This window comes from Euprymna scolopes, chromosome 10, assembly GCF_053919585.1.
Source record: "Euprymna scolopes isolate OS-2025 chromosome 10, ASM5391958v1, whole genome shotgun sequence".
NCBI lineage: Eukaryota > Metazoa > Mollusca > Cephalopoda > Sepiida > Sepiolidae > Euprymna > Euprymna scolopes.
Window position 1 is genome coordinate 91,685,024 of NC_136491.1, and position 23,137 is coordinate 91,708,160.

General features: G+C 32.1%; 1 protein-coding gene and 1 long non-coding RNA gene across 12 annotated transcripts in view; one reads left to right on the forward strand and one right to left on the reverse strand.

The window, feature by feature from the left end:
* Positions 1–23,137, forward strand: part of LOC145286125 (cadherin-23-like) — a 1,312,625-nt gene that overhangs the window by 1,189,079 nt on the left and 100,409 nt on the right. For 8 of the 11 annotated variants that reach the window (XM_080134824.1, XM_080134827.1, XM_080134828.1 and 5 more), the window contains one exon: positions 6,057–6,120. In XM_080134824.1, coding sequence (XP_079990950.1) covers positions 6,057–6,120 — 64 coding nt within the window. Of the gene's footprint in view, positions 1–6,056; positions 6,121–12,048; positions 12,093–15,044; positions 15,068–23,137 lie in introns of all 11 variants that reach the window. The other 3 variants (XR_013869108.1, XM_080134833.1, XM_080134832.1) reach the window with 2 other exon arrangements.
* LOC145286127 (uncharacterized) overlaps positions 8,551–23,137 on the reverse strand; it is a 110,790-nt gene continuing 96,203 nt past the window's right edge. Inside the window, exon 3 of the long non-coding RNA XR_013869109.1 lies at positions 8,551–9,006. This is a non-coding gene — a long non-coding RNA (uncharacterized LOC145286127). The remainder of the gene's footprint in view (positions 9,007–23,137) is intronic.

Genomic DNA, 23,137 nt, shown 5'->3' on the forward strand with positions numbered 1-23,137 from the left:
TTTTTTTCGGGGGGGGGGGGGTTAACTAATGGTCAGAAAATTTTAATCAGATTAGTATTATTATCTTTTAATAGCCTGAAAATGTTCATGTAGTTTCGGCCCACAGAACTAAAGATTTGAATATTCAATTTGACGACGGGTATAGATATATCCATGTATAAATATACCACTTTTGGGGGCAACTTTTAAGTTCATAATCTCAGCAACTACTGATAATAATTTAACAAATGAAGGCTCGTTGGAAAGCTAATGACCTAAATTGTTTAGTGGGCTATGTGATATTTGCTCTTAAGGACGCACATTACTTTTTCAAGTAGTGGGAATCACTTTTCTATATTAATTTAACGTAAAATAAGCACCCATTTCATGGCCATCTTTGTTTTGAAGTGGATGATCATTTTACATTAAATTAATATAAAAAAAAGTGATCCTCAACTTCATAATTTCATGGAAACTAGTAGTTTCCTGGGATTTTTACTGTTATTTTCGTTTAAAGAATTTTTCGTGGGTGGAAAGATACTGAACCTTACTAATACTTTGATCATAGGCATTTGTTTTATCTCCCCTCATTGTTTTTCATACATAAAGTAAATTTCACAATGTATAAAGCTTATTTGATACTGGAGATATTCATAATCGTACCCTATTTCCAAAAGAGGGGAGACACAATATATGAGAAATATTTAGAATATAGTCTCCCCTTGCTGTCATTTCAAATCATTTGAAACCATAGCAAGTTTTTGTCTCCCCTTCATGAAGGCCAGAGGTTTGGAGGAAATATATAATCCTATAAGAGTATGATTTCAAATCAACGAAAAATTATAATGTATTTACATAGACAGTTTCCTGCATTCTGTGTGATTATATAACCATCCACGGATTGTTTCGGTGTATAATACCTTTTGAAAGCGGCTCAGCTAGCACTCGCCCAAAGCCGAGGTTGAACCTACGACCAATTAATTAATAATCGGCGATTCTTACCACTTCACTACAGGACGGGCACTATTTGTAAGTCATATCTCAATGCCTTTTTATGTAAACATTGTCAATTACTGTACAGTGTTTGATCGGCTTATCTAGAGAGGGAAATATAGAGAGCAAATAATGATTGGCGATCCACTACCGACAATGCTCAACCCGAGGTTGTGTGTGTGTGTTTCGTTGATTTCAATATATATTTTCTAAGTAGGATTAGCATAAATATAGATAAAGTATCACTAAAATCAAACCCGCTTTAAAAATGTTAATCAAATATTGATTTTCAACTTTCGTACGGCGTTCTCTATGCAAATCTTTTCCATAGTTTAAAACAAAATGAAATATTGATCCATATACGCGGGCCTACAGACGTCCTTATCTCCGGCGAAATCTCCTTCATTTAACGAAATTCATGAAATAAGATCATTGTGAAACAAAACCATATAAATATTTACATCTTGTTATTTTATTCCAAGCTCAGGTTCCTTTTATGTCATTTACTATTTTTAATTAGTTCTCATGCATAATCTAAACCAAGAGTTCTAATGTTTCTTTTCGGTTACACGGCGCTTCTTTTTACAGCATTCACTCAATTAATTTGGTCTCGAAGTCGTTTGTGTTCCTGTTGAAAATCCAGTATTCTTTAATGAAAGAATTCACTGGAAAATGACAGATATATATATATATATAATTCTAGAATTCCTACAAATATAATTTGCTGATCTCTTTCTGTTCTCTGATGCGAAGAATAGCAAGAATAGCATTCTTTGAAATTCCGCGGAATAAGGACTTTGTAAATTAATATATAAATAAATACCTCTCTTTATGGAACGACGTAACGCAGACATAACGCTCTGATCCCCATCTTGCATCAATTGAAATGGATGGCTCTCGTCTAGGGGAGGCCCCATGTTTTGATAAGTTTCTGGGTTTGACCTTTACTCCTGATCTGAAATGGAACACGTACATCAAGTCTGTTGCCAAGGTCGCTGGAAAAATGGTGGGATCCTTCTACCGCTCCAGAAGATATCTCACTACTGACGCAATTCTCTATCTATATAAAAGCCAAGTACAGCCAAGGATGGAGTACTGCTGCCACATTTGGACAGGAGCTACTAAAAACAGCCTATTCTGCCTTGACAGAGTGCAAAATAGACTTCGTGGCTTCGTGGGGGATGCCCTTTTCTATTTCCTGCAGCCTTTCTCCACAGAAGAGACATTGCGAGCCTATCTTTGTTTTGTCGTTATTTCCATGGCAAGTGCTCGTCTGAGCTCCAATCTCTGGTCTCCCCCTCGCGAATCTTTCACAATAAACACCCGTCTAGCTGAAACTACTGTCAATATTTTTCCCCACGCTTTATCTGTGCCTTAATCAAAACGTAGATTCCATGAACAAAGCTTCTTTCTAAGAACTGCATGCCTGTGGAACTCTCTACCGCTTGCCTGTTTCCCACCTGACTTCAACTTGGATGTCTTCAAGTCCAACATAAACAAATTCCTGATGAACCGTCCCCTTAAGTAATGACACTTTATAAAATTTCCAATACTAACGAATACTACAACACTATCCCATTGATTACTGTAAACGCAATAACCCTTATCCCCGAGTGGCTTCCGGGCCTTGATAAGTGGTGATCACCATGTAAAAAAAAACTCTTTATCACCTAGGAAATAAGTCAACACCTAGGAAATTCTCACTATTGGCAAAAAATAACGAAGCATAACTTATGATAATATTAAATAATTATTAAAATATTAGCTCACGATTTCTTACGTGGATTAAACGCGAAAGATTCTGTAGCTTGACATACATTTTCGTGTGTGTGTGTGTGTGTGTGTGTGTGTGTGTGTGTGTGTGTGTGTGTGTGTGACCTTACCTTGTATTAAAATTCATTAGAATCTGTTATATTAAGTTTTTTAAATATGTTTTAATATATAAATATATCATTCGATGGAGACTTTTCGCTCCATAAATATATATAAAACTCTCTCTTATAGTTGAAGCTTATACTAGTTTTATAATTATCGGATGGAGCATTATCATTGTGGATCACATTATCAAATTGTCGATTGATGAATCGATCACAGTTGGTATCTTTAACTCTCCGGGTTGAGTTTCTAGTATTTCAGTGAAACCGGCAATATAGTTGGAAGACTGCATATACACTATTTGTAGGGTTATTAGGGTTGAAATTTCCGTGTTTTTAAGATAGTGCTCAATAATATATACAGCTTTATTATAGTATACGTATTTATTTATACAAAAATTTAACTACACAGTTGCATACATGTTTCAGCTACGACTATATTCAAATTCTGGGGCGTGTGAAAGCAAAAATTTGAATAAGGTCGTAACTGAATCATGTTTGCATATATGTAGCCAAAGATGTTTGCATGAATAATAAAAACTTATCCTTATGAAGTAAGTATGGTTGGTTGTTTTGTTTTACGGCATATCAACCCTTTTCAGGTTATTTAATGCCGAATCTGGTGATTTTGAAGAACGATTTTTTAATATAGTATATTTGTTTTTTAAGTCGTATTCTATTTAACCCATAGTTGGGACCCTAACAGGTGCTACCACTCCGGGTCAGAGTGGGCCTGGGAGCAATGGCAATTAAAGGGTGGCTCCACACTCCCTAAGGCCTGCAAGTTGGGGCCCTCACCATCGGATATAGTTTAAGGTCATATCCAGGACCGCAGTAAGTATGGTATTATGGTGACTGCAATGAGTTTAGTTAAGAGTAGGATAGCCTTAGGATGACCATCGATAACCTTATTCTTCACATTTTTAATGGTCTTGTGCCTAATTTGTTAAAGTGTATTTTTATATTTTAAAAATATATTTTAAATGCAAAGTGTAGTATCTGTTTATCAGTTGGTGACGGAAAAATCTTTCTTGACTCAAGTGATTTTTTTTGTCCCAGTATAGAGTACAATTTGGGGGGGGGCGCTGAGTTTTTCTTCCTCGTTTTTATTCTGTTCTGCTGTGGGGGAGAGATGTGAAGAGACTTACATGAAATTATGTAGAAAAATGGTTGATACGCCGTAAAAGGACAAAGAATTTAATAGTTGCAGTAATATTGTTAGCATAAGTTAAATAGTTATTTACATCTCGGTTGTTATATTTATAAAGTAAATTCCCTTTGGATTTACGAGTGAATTTTTTTTTTTTTCAGTGTTTTAGGTTTTGTATTTACTTGTTATATTTTTGTGAACGTTTCGCTTTTCAAAGGCGTAGCTAGCCGTGCTTTTCGTGCTTCTTGGATGCACCCCCACCTCTCCCGGATAAGTCGACCGAATTTTTTTGCAGCGTCAGTAGGGCAGCCAGAGATAGGCATTTGCCTGCTAATCGTGGAATTATTTACTGCTTGCGAATCGATTTTGCCTGCTATATCACAAAGGCGTCAAAGTTTGCCTACTTATAGGGGAATCTTTCAGGGTTGTATTCGTTTCGTTCCGTTTCGTTCAAAATATTTATTAATATATTTTTGTTTTTTTTTGTACGAAAACAAAACGAAACCTCTTATTGTTTCGTTCATTTTTCGTTTTGCTTCGTGCATCTACAAGTATTTAATTACAATCAGAACGTAGCAAAAGTACCAAGGTTAAACAAAAACTATTAAACATCAAAAATTTATATTAGGGCAACCAAAAAATTGTATGTATTAATCAGGTTGAGTAATTTGACAAAGTAATAATGTAAAAACTTTCACAAATCAATCAAAATATTTAAATTTTTACGTTATAAGAACATTCGATGAGCAGTAATTTCAATTTTTAGGTTGCCCTAATTATAATAAAAAACGAACGAAACGAAACTTTACTAAAATGAAACGAACGAAATATTATATTTTGTAAAAACTTTGCTACGAAAGTTTAGCCCCACCCCGTTGGTTCTTCCTTGCTACGCCCTTGGCTTTAATTGTTTTATTTATTTGCTTGCTGTGCTTGTTTTGTTTTTGCATTTTGTTCTTTCTTTTGCTTTGTTTTGTTACATTCGTTTCCGTAATGTTTTTATGTTTCGTTTCTTTCTCGCTTCTGTTTTTTTCTTTTTTTGTTTTTTTTATTTTTATTCAACGAAAATTCGTCACTCTTTATTCAATTGTATAAAAGATTAAAAGAAAACGAAAAAAATACCAGAAAAATATTTTTTGTATTTATTCATATTTATTTTTTTATATTATTTCGTTCTGTTTATTTATCCTTTTGATATTTTTGATAAATTTTATTAACTCTGCTTGTACTTCATGCCATCTTTTAATGTTTTTAATTTTTTTTTTGTATTTATTATAGTTCACTTGGGCTTTAATAAAAATAGATCCGAACATTTTTATTGTTTTAAATTAGTTTCAGAATGTACTATATTTTCATGTTAACTTATATTTGTCTTAAATCAGAGAGTCAGTTATGTTTTTTTTTTCATTTTTGAAAAGTTGTACTAAAGTTTATAGGTGCATGATGTGTCCGCGGAATAGAGTATTGATAGTAAAACCGATGTACCTATTAGCTTTATCATTTTTATTATAATTATTATTTGTGCTCCCTAGTTCTCACACAGGTCATCACCCGAGGTTACCCACTGACAACAACCAGTGGTGTTTCCTACGGTGACAAGAAGCTTCTCCAGATTTCCAGTATCTCCACCTCTTTCAATATTCTTTGCAAACAATTTGCGTTGTTGCAACAGCCGCCTGCCATTCTCGCTGACAATGATTTTTCCTAGAATTTGGATGGCAATAAGCTTCCGCAAAGTCTCAGTCCACTTTGAACTTATTACAAGCTTAATGCCACCCAAATTTCAGTGAAAACCAATCTTTACACTTATTCTGTGGAAGTCTGGTTAGTGCTTTCTCTCCTCGATCTTTCAATCTTCTTTTTGAACTTCCGTGACTATTTAGTGTGGTGCCAGTCACTGCCGATACTACACTAATATGGGGGGGTTAAGTTACAATTTTTCTGTTTTAGTTTTCTTTTAAGATTATTATTGCTATTGTTGTTTTTATGATAGCATGTATTGCATTGTCAGTGTTTCCCTTTTTTAATGAATGTTAATATAGATGTTTTCTCATTTGCAGCCCACCAGACTAGCCAAATTCCTAAGGGCGAGATACCAGGAACAAACCAGCACACAGTAGAAAAGTAAGTAGATATGTTGGAATGATAGTGATAACTATTCGCTTACGCCATCAACTTCACAAAAAAGAAACGGTAAAATTTGCGTTTACACTGATTTTAAACCGTTCTTACATGAAATACTTTTGTACAACCAAGTGCATATTCACACATGTTTGTTGTTTTACATGCACCTTTGAATGTATGTATGAGTTTATTGTATGTCCAAAAACCTTTTTTTTTCTTTTTTTTTCTGCAATAACCAATGAATTAGTGAAGCGATCAATAATAAACTTCGTGAAATGCCCAGAAAGCCTTAAATAACGGCCATATTGTTTAAAGGGAGATATTTAATCGAAAAATTACAAAATTACTTCATATAAAATGTTTCCTCGAAATTTAAGAGTTTTGGGCTGTGTTACGTATTTTTCGTTTCTTTTAGTATTTAAACTGATCGCTTTATTAATCGGTTAAATATTTGCTTTGTAAAATATTATTTCTGTATTTTGTTTGTGTTCGTATGAAGGAAACCTTTAAATTTCAAACCTCGTTTTTACTTTAGTAATTTTAAAGATATATAACTATAGATGCACATGTGTTTTTGAAAAATTGATATATTTTATATATAATGTACATATATGCATGTATATATGCGTGCGTGTGTGTGTGTGTATGTATATGTTCATATATGTAAATATAGGTGTGTGTGTATTCATGTATAGGTATACATGTGTGTATACACGATATGTGCAGAAGTTATGAAATAATGTTTGAAACAAAATGTGCATTCTAACAAGAATAGATAATCAACTGTGTTAACATTTTTACTGACCTTAGCACGAGTGAAATGGAAAGAGGATACGCGAACCATCGCCGTAGAATGAGTAAAACCCTTAGTATAAGCAAATATTCGAGTTAAATCGGAATGTATGAAACAAATGCGCGAGTTAAATTTTACTTTATAATTTCATAAACACACGCCATTAAAATAAAAACCTGTTCATTTTTAAGGATGCCAGTTCAATTTCTTTTTAAAAAGAAACAACTGGACCGCCATCGAAATCTTCATTCAAATGAAGTTACTGCAAACGCTATGAGAATCAAGTCGTAAAGGAAAAAAGAAAAAAATGGCTATTGCTTGCAATGCCGGTTAAATGTAAGGGTTAAAAAAGAACAAATACGTGAAATTAATTCCACCCATGACGGGCGAAATCCCCCGGAAAAAAACAAACGTTTTGCACAATTTTTAGGTCCTCAACTCAGATTAAAGATACGATACTCAATCTTGTGTATGCCTAGAATCCTGAGGTATTAAGAAGAAATTTAAGTTGATGGCATCTTGCTTAATTTGACTACTGGACCTCTCTACTGAAACTGATACATTTGAAATTCAAATTGGACTTTGTGCCTTTAATTATGTCCCCAAGGCCAATTTAAAAATAATACCTAAAAAAAAAAGTTGATACTTGTGGAAAATTTATTAATATCCTTTACATGTTGTCCAATTTTTTTTTTTTTTTCAAATGTTGGAGATATTTGAATTTTCTTGAAAGAATTTTACCTTATTTTTATCGATAAAAATAAATGAAATGAACGCACCACGTCGAAGTCCGTATCAAATAAAATATAACCTTGTTAAGTTATAATATAATAATAAAATAAAACTATTAATTTAAGTTACAATAAAACAAAGTAAGAAACACAAAGTGCCGCTCCACCGCGTGTTAACTGCTACGTAGATAGTAAAGTAAAATAAATGCGCGCCGTTGAAGTGTTGCTCTACATGGAATAAACCCAAACGCACTACGAATTAAATCTTAAAGAATCAAAAAGGAAAAAGCTAACACTCGAAGCATTGCAAGCGTAATCTTATTAAAAAAAGCACATGAACAAGGCGAGTTACATTTTACTATAAAAAATAAAACAAATACGCTCTTTAAGCCGTACTTTAAAAACCAAATAAACGCATGCTGTCAAAGTCCGAATCTACATAAAACGAAACGATGTTTGATTTGGAAACGAAATAAAATAGGAAACACAAAGCTTCGCGTCACAGCAAAGTGAATCTTACGTAATAAAAAAGCGAGTAAACACACGCTATTTCTCAGTAAAATGAAACCAAACTCACAGTATTTAAATTTTAATGTAATTAAAATTTAAATACTGTGATTAAGTGGTCCTGTTAATGATTACTGTTATAATTTATTGATGTTCGAAAATAAACTTTGGAATAATAAATTATCGTAAGGTGAAGAATGAATGTTAAACTAATAGCTAATGAACATATAAGCCGATTAGAAATGCCACGGCCACCGAGAGTAAGAAGGCCTGTTAACTAAAAAAAGTCTGCATGCAATGTAGGTAAGATTTATCAGACTGTCAGTACTATATGAGGGCTATTCGAAGAAGAGCAATAAAACATTTTTAAAAAGAAAAAGGAACACAGTTCGATTAATACTGAAACTGAACTTTATTCAATATAAAATATAAATATTATCTATGTAAAATAAAGTTATTTTAAAGCAATATACAATTTAATACTGATAAAAGTGAATTATGAATTTAGGAAACAAAGAATTAAATAACATATTAAATATCAACGATGAATAATTTTAAAAGTGAAAACAAACGATAAATAATTTTTAGAATGAAAACAAACGATAAAATACAAAAAATTGAAATAAAACAAATAATTTAAATACAAATAAACAATAAAAGTTACTAGTGCAGAAATATTTTGAAATTTAGAGAAAAATCACATGGGTTGAATGTTTTTTTTTTTTTTTTTTTTCGGAACTTTAGAGATTATTCGGACTAATGTTCTCATCTTGCGCGTTTATTTCACAACGTTTTATCATCGAATCTTGAATTCTCCTTTATTGCATCCTCAAGCCGAAAATGATGTTCACATACCTAAAAACATAAAGAAAACATTCATATCATAATGTAAACTATTGTTAAAATCTAAGAAAAGACAGTAAACAAACATTTACAATAATCATAATTATATAATTATGTTATCAAACGTTATGAAAGTACTTGAATACAGTTCTAATTAAATACACGTTTAATTATTAACAAATAACATTACTTACTTTACTATATTTGGTTGGAATAAAATTTTCCCTTCTAATGGTATGCATCCAACCTGAGAAAATTAGGAAAAGAAAATGTATGTACTTTGAGGCCTTTTGGATAATTTCCCCGGTAATTTGGAACAACGCAAAAATTCACCATGTTAGCAAATTGAAAACTAGAGGAAACTGCTGCTGATATCCTAAACCATATACCTACAACTGAATCTGATAATGACGTCACGCTGCCGTGTGCATCGGCCTTCTTTACTCTCGGTAGCCACGGAAATGCCCGTATATATCAGAATGTTTCTTACTGGAGATAACAGACACGATATAGTATGTTATCGATAAGATTGATTGGAATTAAAACAGAATGATAATTTTTGCAATCGGTTAGCAAGTAGGAATCAAATATTGATTTTGTAACTATCAAGAACCCGATTTATTTCACTTATATATGTGTGTACATACATACATACATGCACACACACACACGTGTCAGTCTGCGAAAGTAATTGGAAGCGACTGTCATATTGGCACTTTTTTATGGTCTTTCATCGGAAATAATGAGTGCAGGCCTTTAATGCTAAGATGAGCTTTTTTTTAAGAGAATTATAATCAAGCCGTCACATTTAATGCGTGATGGTATATATCGTCCAGCCCGGTCATTGAACAGTGTTTATGAAAACTTTCTAGCTATATCCACTTGTATAGAAATAGACAATTTTTTCTTTCACTGTAGTTGTTGGGTTGGCTGCAGAGTTATACTCATTTAGACAGAAGTTAAAGTATTGACTTTGGTCTGGGGTTTCGAATTGAGTGACAGGTAGGAAAATTCTCATCCACACTGATGACCTCCGGAAAACGATGAAATACATGTGTATGTGGATAGGAATTTATAAATATTTATCATGATATATTTTATAATCACAGCACACATATATACGTTTAGTAATATATATATATATATATATATATATATATATATATATATTCTAGGTTAATATTTTCCAAAGGTGAAGCAACCAATTATGTTTTATAGGTTAATGCAAGAGTGTTCAATACCGAATAAGGCAAGATATATTTTTATGTTTTACATAAGCATTTATGTCGCTTCACATTTATGTCCTGACGTCTCTCCAAAGTGAAATCTTGGCAGTGGCATAAAGGAAGATGGAGGGGATTATGTTGAGTATCACTCCACAGGACAGAAAGACAAACATTTGGATCCGCCAACAAACAAGACTTATTGACATCAATACTGCCATCAAGACATCCAAACATAGATCGGCAGGGCACGTAACCAGACAACATTACAAACTATGGTCAATCAGGACAACGGAATGGACACCTCGAGAACATAAGAGGCCAAACGGAAGACCGAGAATGAGGTGAAGGGAAGACCTGATGCAACACATGGGTCCCAAATGATAGCGGATAGCTCGGGGGAGAGATAGAAAGCTAAAGTCTAGAGAGGGGTTTCTCATTGAGGGATAAAACCCTTATTGGTTAACATTCATGAGCATGTTTCGGTCAGCCGGTTACAAGTAACTGTTGTATACTAAAGTAGTATATATTATTTATGTGTCTAAACTCGTGCATCGTCTAGTGGTATAAAATGTTCTTCTAATGAATGTGTGTATACAGAGTGCATATACGTTTGTATATACGGGTCACAGTCATCTATGTAATGTGTGCAAATATGTTTTTTCGTCTAATCTAGTTTTTCTATTGTTCGTTGAATTGATGCATGTATAACACTTACGACAGTGTTGATAAATTAACATATACAGTTTAACAACGGACATGTAATATTTACAACACAAAAAGGACAAATAACAGTTCTCTGATTGCTTTAACATCTGATCAATCAGAAAAAACATACCTGATCCGTCTTGGATCTTTTGTTTTTTACGGAGCCTCAGAAAATCGCAATGAATCAACAAATCCCAGGTTGTCTTTTCAGCAATTTTATTACCGATATTTCCCCCATTGGAAAGCTGCAACGTTGGTCCTAGACTAATGGATTCTGATCGCCTCTCTTGGGAGCTATCATCGTCCGCGAACCGTTTCTCTCTCTCTCTCTCTCTCTCTCTCTCTCTCTCTCTCTCTCTCTCTTCTTAACTAAAACAAAACGATACGTGTTTTTCAAGCTCTACCCTAAGTCTACGTCTCTTTATGTGACCTCTATGTAAAACTTCGCCAGACTCTAGAGGTCAACGTATTTTTAAATTATTGTTTGTGTTCTAACATTCTTTTCTATTAAAACATTTTAACATAAATAATTTTATCTGTAATTATTTATTTCGAAATGATCACATTCTATTTTCACAAATATAACGATCGTAATAATCGTCGACCAGCGCATCTTTCGGCATTCTAATACCAATATCTAACGATTAGATACTACGAACTTTTCTGCGTAAGCAATATCACCTGATAAGGTCTCTAGTTACTTGAAAATTGCTGCTCGAAACATGCTCATGAATGTGTAGCGACATCGTAAATACTTATATAAAACAAATAAATTTGTGTGTGTGTGTGTGTGTATATATATATATATATATATATATATATATATATATATATATATATATACATATATATATATATAGGTGCGTATTTCGTTTTTGCGACATTTTCCTACGAATTGCTTTTACATGCAAAGCATTTATGGTCTTTCTTCGCCGTTGTATTTTTTTATTATTTCCTTGCACGCGTGTTCTTAGTTTTGGCTTATCATTCAGTTTACAAAAGATCTGGTATTTGTTTATATGTTTGCTACATTTTTACTTTTACTTAATTTTTTTTTTTAATTTTGTAATTTCATTTTATAACCATTCGATTTTTTGCTATTAATTTGGTTTTCTTTGTGCAGCGAGGATAACGACGAACAGAAGACGAGATTCTAGGGCTAGTTAGGTAAAGTGGACAAAGCACTCCTCAATGTTGCGCATGCGTAAAAAATATATGCATATATATTATACATCGAACACATACACACACATACATAATATACGTTTTACAGACACGCACAACCTCGTCCACCCACTGGCCACATTCCTCTTTTAAGAAATCACGCTGTATTAATATCAATAAGCAGTAATACAGAATTATATACTTAACTCGATCGAAGTAAAAAGGTAATCATAAATATAGAGATATACAAGTAAACACACACATATATATATAGTGCATCTTATATCTGTGTGTGTTTATTATATGCATACAGAATGTTATATATATATATATATATATATATATAATATTTAATACCTATTATATATGCTGCCCATAATAAATATACATTTCTGCATATCCAATTAAGAACTGAGCCGGGATTAATTCAGAATTGATCATACATAAGTTATATTTTTCACTATTAGAATTAATATTGGGAAATATTATTCCTAAAATATCTAGTTTATAGTCTCAGCAATATATATATATATATATATATAATATATATATATATATATATATATATATATATATATACAAATACATTTAAACTAACGATATTCAGAACCAGGAATTAATTAGGTTTTATACAAATAATATGTATATATTTATAGATATTTACGAGTACCTTGAAATATACGTACATGCATAGTTACCTATATATATATATATATATATCATTACTTGTAAAGTAAACCTACTTGGAAACTGGAATTAATAGTTTTCTTATTTTCTCTTCCTAGAGTGAAAAAAGATTTTATATTGCAACTAATAGCCACGCTTTATAACTACGTTACACGCGCTTACCCCCTTGAAATCAAAGCATTTTCAACATGATACTAGAATAAAACACTTTGAGGTGCACACACCCGTACCCGCCTCTACACAACACTTACCCTAACCACCATGTTTGAATGCAACTTTTAATTTTATTATTTGATTTTGTTCTCCTATTCACAGATGCATTCATGTCATATACCAAATGTCAAAAATACTGTTAACAATTCCGATAAGTATTTTACAGCTTGACAGCAAATTTAAGCCTATCATTTTCGTTTGCCGACCACATACAAAAAAAAAACGAAAATAAAAGAAATTCTGATTTAAACATGTCTTACTTTTCTTGCTTCTTAAAAAAAATTATATTTTCTTTCGAGCAAGTTTCTACATGTCATCGGTTTCAAAGAATATAAAACAATAATTTTAGGAATTTAAAAAAAAAAATTATCTTGCCGTGCTTTCATTAATTTCAACTTTTTGTATGAATTTTCTAAAATAACGATTTTCCGAGTGTTTTCAAGTCGCTTATGGTATAAAGCAGTGTCTTGACCAAGACGTTCTAGATTTATTTGAAACAAGGTTTGGTATCTTTTATAAATTAGCTGAGCAATTAATGAGTAAATAATCTCATTTACTGTTTATCATTTTAAGGAAATTGGGTAATTTTACAAAGTGGCCAGGTAATTAATATAATTTATATTTCTGTCTAATTTTTACGATGTATATTTCATATTTTCTATTTTATTTATTAATCTAAAATTTAACTATCTTTTATATTAAAGTAGTAGTAAAGTAGTCGTGTGTGTGTGTGTGTGTGTGTGTGTGTGTGGATCCATCATGACCAAACCTAATACCAAATATGGTGATGGTCCTACACCGAGGTATGGTGCACACCATTTTTCAAGGTTGAGGTCAAAAGTCAAGGTTATAGCTTATGTATTCTCCTACAACCCACACCAGTGGACCGATCATAACCAAACCTGACATGATAATGATCACCCAGCTAGGGATTGCGCATGTCATTTTCCAAGGTAAAGGTCAAGATCATAACCTATGTATGCATGTATATATACTCTCTTACAACCCACACCACTGGACCGAGCATGACCAAGCCTGACAAAATGATTGTCTCTGACCTAGAAATGGTGCACACTATTTTTTAGATCAAGGTCAAGGGTTAAAGTCGGGAATTTCGTAATGTTGTATATTTCAAAATATTTCCTATGTAATTATTACATCATTATCTCAATTATTACGTTTATGTTCATTTTAGCGGACGCGGGTAATTCAATAAAATCCCTACGTAATTAATAAATTATCCCATCTCTTACTTTTATCCAATTTTTGACGACGTTTTGTACTTCAACAAATTATCTCGGCGTTTACTAATTGATTTCTATTTATTATTTTTATCTCCATTTTGACGATTTTAGATATTTAAAAAAAGATCCCCTCGGTAATAAGTAATTTATCGTGTTATTTTTATCTAAATTTTAACAATGTCGGATATTTCAACAGACGCTCAGATAATTAATAAGTTATTCATCTTATTATTTTATCTATATTTTGACTAAATTTGTATCTCAACAAAACATGTGCCTAATTAGTGTGTTATTTAAAAGAGAAGCTTAGTTGACTCAAGTATTTCCGGTAAATAAGTATTACCGTAATTTGAGGTAATTGCGCCAACTAGCTAAAAGTGCTCTTTTAGTGATTACGCATATAAAGAGCACTTGTTTTGTTGGTGCAATTACCCCCGGATTTCGCTCAATTACCCCAAAATATGGTACTTGTTTGTGAAGGCTGAAAGCAATGCGGACAAAAAAAATATCAAATCAGTAAATATGAATCTTGCTGCTAAAAAGTAATACAAATAATCTGGTTGGTGTAAGATCTTTTATTATACTTTCGGGAGAAAAATCTCTTTCTCAAAACTTGTCTCGTTTATCATTTACATGCACAATTTCTCATGATTCGTTGATTGTACGTAAAAGTTTGGAAAGTCGTTGGTAAAAAGAATCATTAAGGCTCATCATAGTTCAGTATTCTAGAAATGTATCACGATATACGCATCATCAAAGCAACCAACGTCAGACTCCTTGGTTTACTCTCGATTTTATTGTGTTTTGCTAGAACTGGAAGATATACTCCTTACAGTAAGTAAAGATTTGGGTGTGGGATGCATGTTACATTTACTCTGAATAGGCAAAGGTACACTTTTAAAAATTATATTTTTTTTTGCATGGGTTTTCATGGAATATTATTGAAATCAGAGATTTATTTGACATATATATGAAATTTAAAAATTGCGTATATGAATACGTTTGGAAGGCTAGAAAACAACTATACTTTCTTTTTTTATAAACAAATTTGCTTAATTCAGATATTTCGATGAATATATTCTTGTCAATGAAAGTCGGTTTTTTTATTTCTATTTTCTTGTCCGCATGATGTAATGTTAAATCATAGATCTTATAGCTGTATGATTTTCAAAAACAATCAGCGGGGTGTCGCGTTAGCCGCGCAAAATTAAAGAATTTTTTTTGCCTGCATTTGAAGCGTTACATATATTTTGAAATTTAAGGATTACGTATATAAATACGTTAGGAAGGCTAGAAAACAACGTATATATATATATATATATATATATATATATATATATATATATATATATATACATATATATATATATATATATATATATATATATATATACATGCATATATATATATATGGTAGGTGAGATACTATAGTTACGCGTGTTTCGTTCCCAAAACAAATTATCACGTTAAATGTTGATAATTTCTTTCAGAAATTAAACACAAATATTTATGCGTAGCTCACTTTCCATACGTATATAGTTTAACGATTTGGACTATTTCTTCAAATAGCATAGGTAATTAATAATTCCTCTAATTTATTTTATCTATATTTTGATGTCAGTTAATATTTCAGCAAATGCCCTCATCTTATTTATTTTTATCTGTGGTAATTTATAAGTAATTCATCTTATTTATATTTTCGTCTAAATTTAAACAAATTTCCTTGGTATTTAATAACTTTTCTCATTTATTATTAGTCTACTTTTATATGAGGTTGAATATTTCAACAAAGCGCCTAGATAATTAAGTAATTTAGCTCATGTCTGACTTGTATCTAAATTTTGACGATGTTGGTATTTCAGCATATATAGTAATCTGAGTAGGATTTGTATCCGCAGGTTAGAATTAGAACTTTTAATGTTTATATAATAGAGCTCAATAATAAATAGATGTATTCATAATAGTTATATAATAAAAAAATATATAGGTATATTTACTCACATGTGTCTACACGTTATTGTACTTTCAAACGGACTTCCTCTTAATCCGGCATCCTCAAACCGATAAAAAAATTTATATTTATCTCCTTCAAAATTAAATTTATTCTTAGATTTTTAGAACGGCCTAAGGATTCCGGTTTTACAAGGGCCCCTGTTGAAACGTGTCATCGCGTGTATTCAAGTGTTTATGTAAATAAAAATAAATAAATAAAATATATAGTGTCCCTGCAAAATAATAAATTCATTGTAAAGAGACTAATACAGTTGAAAAGAATTAAAATGTGGAGAAATTATTTTGTGTTAAAGAAAAATATTAACATCTTAAATAAATCTCTGATTTTCTTCAGTTTTGTTTCTCCTTTTTTCCGTTTTATTTTTTGTCTTTAGAAAACCCTAATGGGTTTTTATTTATGTTTGATATTTATTTGTTTTTTTATTTTATTTTGATTTCTTTTACGAGAATTCTTTTTATCTAACTATTTTTACTTTAGTTGTAAGAGAAATGCTTCTTTGTATAGTTTTGTGATTTGTATAGAACAGTCTGTATGGTCGATTTGAGTATCTTTGTGTCACCCTATGAAAACAATTGAATGTTTATGGCTTATTTAAGTATGGAAATTCGCCGTAAAACAGATCTGGTCACTGAAAATGACATAATGACTGAGGTAGAGGCAAAGAAGATCTGTCGAACAGTCAGACTGCTGATAATGAATAAGAGCTTTTTACAAAGTGTATTAAAATACTTTTAAAATTGTCTTGAAAAAAAATAACGAATATGATTTATACTTAAATTGAACTTATTCAATTCTGTAAAACAAGAAGTAATTCAAAATGAAAAGTTGTGTTTCTGTGTTAAAAGTAAATAAACGTTTCGTTGTTTCATGGATTTTATATATTATAATTCGTTTATTAATAATGTACAATTTAAATTTAAACTAACAAATAGGGAAACGATTCGATCTGTAATGAAATTGAATTTACTCAATTTTGTTTAAGTATACAAAAATACGTATGTAAAATTACGTGTATTTTAAGCAATATACAATCAAATACTGCAAAAACTGAATTAAGAATTTAGGAAATAAGCAGACAAATTAAAATCCAATGATAGTTTTTAATGAAATCGAATAATAAAACGAACAGTAAATGCAAAAAAAAAAAAAATTACAAAAAAATTTTTAAATTTGAATTATAAAGATAATGACAAATAGTAGTATCATGCAAGCGACATCTGTTGAACAGTCAGACTGTGGAAATAATTTTATGTGTGTGTGCATTTATATTAAAAACCCTTTTTTCTATTTATTTAAAAATAAATACAACTTATGTATGGGTAGCAAAAGATCTAGCTAATCTGCATATTTTTAAAACATTCATTTTAATTAATTCCCTACTGTTTTTTTTTGTTTTTTGTTTGTTTGTTTTTTTCGATTTTCTCATGGAATAATCATCTTTAGATACCTATTACGTGTAATTATATTCATGCAGATATTCTACCTGATTTATACTTGCGTAATATTTACGTAAAAAAGTTTTTAGTAAACACAAAACTCTCTCTCTCTCTCTCTCTCTCTCTCTCTCTCTCTCTCTCTCTCTCTCTCATATATATATATATATATGTATGTATATTGTTTAAAAAATTTTGCCTACAAACATGAAACTTCATATATAAGGTATTTGAACCAATGCAGAACTTTCTATTTGGGTTTTAGCCCGGAAAAATCGGTACAAAAATGTGAAAATTTTAAATTAAATTTGCCAGTAGAAATTCGAACGTTGGCATTACGAATATGCATGCATAACATAATAGCTATTGGTTCATGTTTTAATTTTTTATAGTTTAGTCATTATAGGCAGAGGATAAAATTGTTAGCTAGATGATCTAGTTTCGATTCTCGGTGGTGGCGCACGAGTCATTTTATTAACTTTTTACATTACTAGCATGGGTGCCCGGCGTTGCGCGAATGCTTGGAGTTGTGTGTTGAGCAAAAAAAAAAAGTGGTAGTAAGAAGGCAGGCTCCAACCCGTACCGCGAAGGAGGAAAAGAACGGGAAAAACATGTCTTTGCTGTTACGACCATCGCCAAAACGGAAGTGACGTAGGTTTAAATTAAGGCTAGACAATCGAAAAGAGGGGGTAACTTTTGAAAATATCGGTGAAAAAAGCGACCGCTCCTTGTAGAAAAGTGCCCAAATTTTTTACCCAACCGATTAAAAAGCTTGCCCTATCTCTGAATACCCTTTATGTAAAATTTACAAATGTATAGACCAGAAATTGTCAGTAATTTGATAGACCATAGAGGTAAAAAAAAATTTAACTTTGGCCCCTATTATGACCCCTTTACATTTATTGTTTTGGGCTCAAATCAATTTATTAAGTTAGATCCATGTCCAAGGAACCTATATCTAAAATTTCAATTGTTCATACCTAAAATTGACGGAAGAGTTTGGTAAACTTCTGAAAGGTCAAATCGTTGAACTTTGACCTCTTAACAGCCAAATTTTTGGCCGAAAATTACAAAGATTTTCCCAAATCTCCATACCCTGTATGTCAATTTTCAGTCTACAGACTCGAAATTTGACAGAGTTATTGCGTAGGGAAATGTACACACACACAGACAGAAACTTTCACTTTTATAGATATATATATATCAGATTGACAAGACAGTTTTTGCGGTTTTTAACTTTTAAATGCCTCTCGGCTCAAACAAAATATTTTTGATCGAAATTAGTACCATCAGAATTAGCACACTCTTCCAACATAAAACAAGTGTATTCATGCCAGTAGCGTAAAAAATCTTGCGTGATGATTGCGTTAAAGTCGCTAAAGGCATTTTGGATATCGTTTAAGTTTTCGAAGCATTTCTCACGCAGAAAGATGTCGAGATATACTCAAAATCACTGCTCCCAAATCAGTTCCTTACATTTCCTCTGCCGAAGTGTTTAAGGTTTCAGTTCTCATACTGTTTCAAATGTATCATTTAATCGAATTTTGTTTTTTATTTTGTAATGTTAGAATTTCAAATCTAAGATAGAATACGATTTTTCACTTGTGATTAAGCACTAAGTAAAAACAAAAACACTTTGATAAATGAACTTATATAGAAATAAGTAGCCTCACTAAAAATTAGATGATCGGCTAGTAAATTTTTACTAAAAATAAACATCGTAGTATTTTCCGATCCGTCAAAATAGAAATACCGTAAAGCAGGGGAGGTAAGTCAGTCTGATATTAAACCGAGTTCAATATGATTATCGTGTGTTTTGTTCAACAGTTGGTATATTAACTGTTGTAACTAAACAGATCTGTCAGTTTATGGATAATTCAGGTGAGAGTAGTCATTGCGTTTTACATTTCAAAGGCGTTCGACAGAATGTGGTATTCTGGTTTCCTACATAAAGTTCGAGGTTATGGTATTGGTTATTGTATTGGTTATGGTATTGGTGTTAAAGTTCTTGACATTCTCAGGTCTTTTTCTTTTCTGATCGAAGCTTGCGAATAACTCTTGGGGTATCTTCATTTCCTTTTCCTATCAATGAGGGTGTTCCCTAGGGTTCTATTGTAGATCCAACAATTTCTTTATACAAATGACCTTCCGAGAATATTATTCAGAAAATTAACATTTATGCTGATGATACCACACTCTGTTCTGGTATTGCTTCTTGCCCGTCTTTCCAGGATCAGTTGAAATATGCAGTTGATCTAGAAGTTGGTTTTGGGTTTTATTATAGATTGGAGTAAGAAATGGTTTGTTTCGTTTAATCCTTTTTATCGTAGGCGTGTCCATTTTCTTACTGAGATTCTGATGGACTCTAAAACTTGTCTTTCTTTCTCATTAAATCTTTCTTGGAGTACATATATTAAATCCCTTGCTATTTCTGCTTCTCATTGAATCTGTTCTCCAAACACTCTGTTATTCTCTATATTTACACATCTACTATCAGACCATGTATGGAGTACTGTTTGGGCAGGTGAATATGTGTGCTATTTGAAGATTCTTGATAAATTTCAGAAACCTACTTATAATTTGATTAGCCCCACACTTTCTTCTTCGCTCCAACCACTCTCACACAGACGTGATGTTGCTAGTCTCAGTCTTTTCTACAAATACTATTATGCCATGTATTCTCCGCTTCCTTTGTTTCAGCTCGTTCGACTCGTTCGCTAGAGGTCAATTTGTTGTCTTAATAATTCATTGCAATACAGCTTATAATTCTAGTATCTCATTTCCAAGGACTACAAGGTTGTTGATCATTGTTTCCTGATCATTGTTTTCCTCCTACCTACAGTATTGGTCTTTTACAGACTAAGGTCAATATGCATCTCCTGTCTTTGCAATAATCAGCTTTCGTTCTTGTTAGCGGCTTACAGCAAGAGACTTAAGTATACCAAATAAGATTTACTTTAAATGTGATTTTCATCTGTGACCAATATTATATCTGCACCAATATTATTTTTTTAATTTTATATAAGACTCTTTTTTTCAGTCCAAACCTCAATCAGATTATATACATATGCTAATGGTACAGAGATTTTTGTTTGAAAAGACATGTTTAGCGCGCGCGTTTTAATAATGATCAAGTTAAGCCGGGTAACGACGTATTTGAGAGTCTCTTCTACGAATATGAATGTGTGAATATGTGTATGGAGTTTAATGAGAAACAAAAGACGAAAGAAAGAACGCGACTTCAAGAGGAAAATCTTCAAATAGGCCGAGAATGCCGTCTGGCAAAGAGATATCGACCAGAAAGACGATTCTTTGCTGTTTTGTTTTGCTTTTCTTTTTCTTTCTTTTTCTTTCATTTTCAAAAACTAGAATAGAGACATGATCAGCGCAGCAAATTGAAGATGGTGACCAAACGCATACACGCATGCGCATGTGACGCAACTTCCGGTGTGCGTGAGCAAATGTGTGTTTGGACGTTTGCGTATTATTGATCGAAATACGCTTCTTCATTATTATTTTATTCCTGCTTCTATATCTCTATTTCTATCTCCCCCTTCTTTCACTCTCTCCCTCTCTCATTTTTCCTCTCTTTTTTGGTTCCTACCATCCAAAACTATTCCCTTCGGTTGCAATTTGACAAAAGCAACTGTTCATAAATTATCCAATCAAAAAGCTGCATGGCATTCGAATCATTTCTGCCTAATGGCATGCCACTGTTTAAATATTCATTCACTTTTGACGTGCATGGCAAAACAATCACTTCTTATTTCAATTCAAACGAAAGCATGTCTCTTTCGTTAGAAATGATACACATTTCAACCAATCGAATTTTGTCACGGAATGAAATGGTTTGCGTTCAAACCTTACAATAATTTTCGATGCAAATCCAGGACCTTTTGGATAGTAAACGTTCAGCCTACCGGACTTATAGCACATTGCCAACTATTTTTTCGTGGTTGAACATTGAAAATAATCATCTGCTCTATAATGGTTGGTTGGTTGTTTTGTTTTACGGCATATCAACCTTTTTCGGGTTATTTACTGCCGAATCTGTACATTTTGATCAAGGTTTTTGTTTTTACTCTTTAAGTTCTTTATATCTTCAAATATTTTCATGCTGTTCGGTTTGGTTATTTTATGTCACAACATGCTGAATTCAGTAATTTTGGTAAAAGGTTTTATGCTCCAATTTCTTTATATCTTCAAATATTTATGGTGTTTGGTTTGATTGTTTTGTATAGAAAAAGTGTTGATTTGTATTCTGCTTTGAAGAACGATTGTGTTTTGCAAATGAAAAAAAAAACATGAATTCTTGGTGCATTTTAAGTCGGGAAGTTGGTATCTTAAGACAACCTGATCTGATAGCTCAATCGCTCTATAATAAAGAATGAGTATCTATTTGTATATACGTGGATGGGTGATAATGTTTTTAGAATTTCCAATAATTTTTTTTTTTTTACTTTACAAAACCAACACATATACACGAGTTTATTTCTCAACATAGTTGCCATTCAGATCCGTGCGCTTTTCAAGTGGATGCTTCCAGATGCGGAAGCCGCCTTTGAAAAATTCTAGAGGACGTTTTCTATCTAAGTAGTGGAAAAGTGCTTTGTATCAAAGTAGTGGGAAGGTGCTTTGCTTCTTCTGTGTTACTAAAATGAATTTGAGTTTCGGACAAAGAAGAAATCTGATGAGGCTAAATTGGGACTATATGGTGGGTGAGGGACGACTTCCCATCAAAATTTTGAAGGGCATCATGCGCAACCCTGATGAGACAGAACCACACCATGAAGATTCCCTTTCCGTATATTAATCACAACGTCCTCTGGCTTTCTTAAAATCTTGGCATAGTAAACTGTTCTTAGTGTACTTTGATTTTCAAGGTAAGTTATTAGTATCGCACTCTTTGAATCCCAGAAAACCGTGACCGTTACTTTAAGTCAACTTTTCATATTTGAACGCGATGGATCCTGTTGATCTAAGTGGGAGCTATTGCTATGACTGTTGTTTTTAGGGTGGGGGAAATCAAGATTACACTGGCGAATCCAAGTTTCATCTCTTGTGATAATTTTCGCCAGAAATTGCTATTCGTCAAATTTTGTTCTATAATGCTTAGAAGATTTCGAAGATTTTTTTGATCACGCTGCATCGCTTTGGTGACCCATCATGCTGAAAGTTTTCTCAGGGGTCACCACTGAGAAACAAGGCCTGTTAACTGAAAAATGACGCCACGTATAGAAGGCAAAGTAAGCAAGATCTGTCAGGTAGACTGTCAATAATGAATGAAAAAGTATAGAAGATATTTTAAAAAATATATATATATTGAAACTCAATTTAAACTTATATTTATTATTAAAAGAAAAGACTGAAAAACTTATGTCAAAATTGTTTTCACAATTTTAAAAACTAAAAACAGTAAATGACATACAATTTTCAAATTTCTCCGACAGACATATG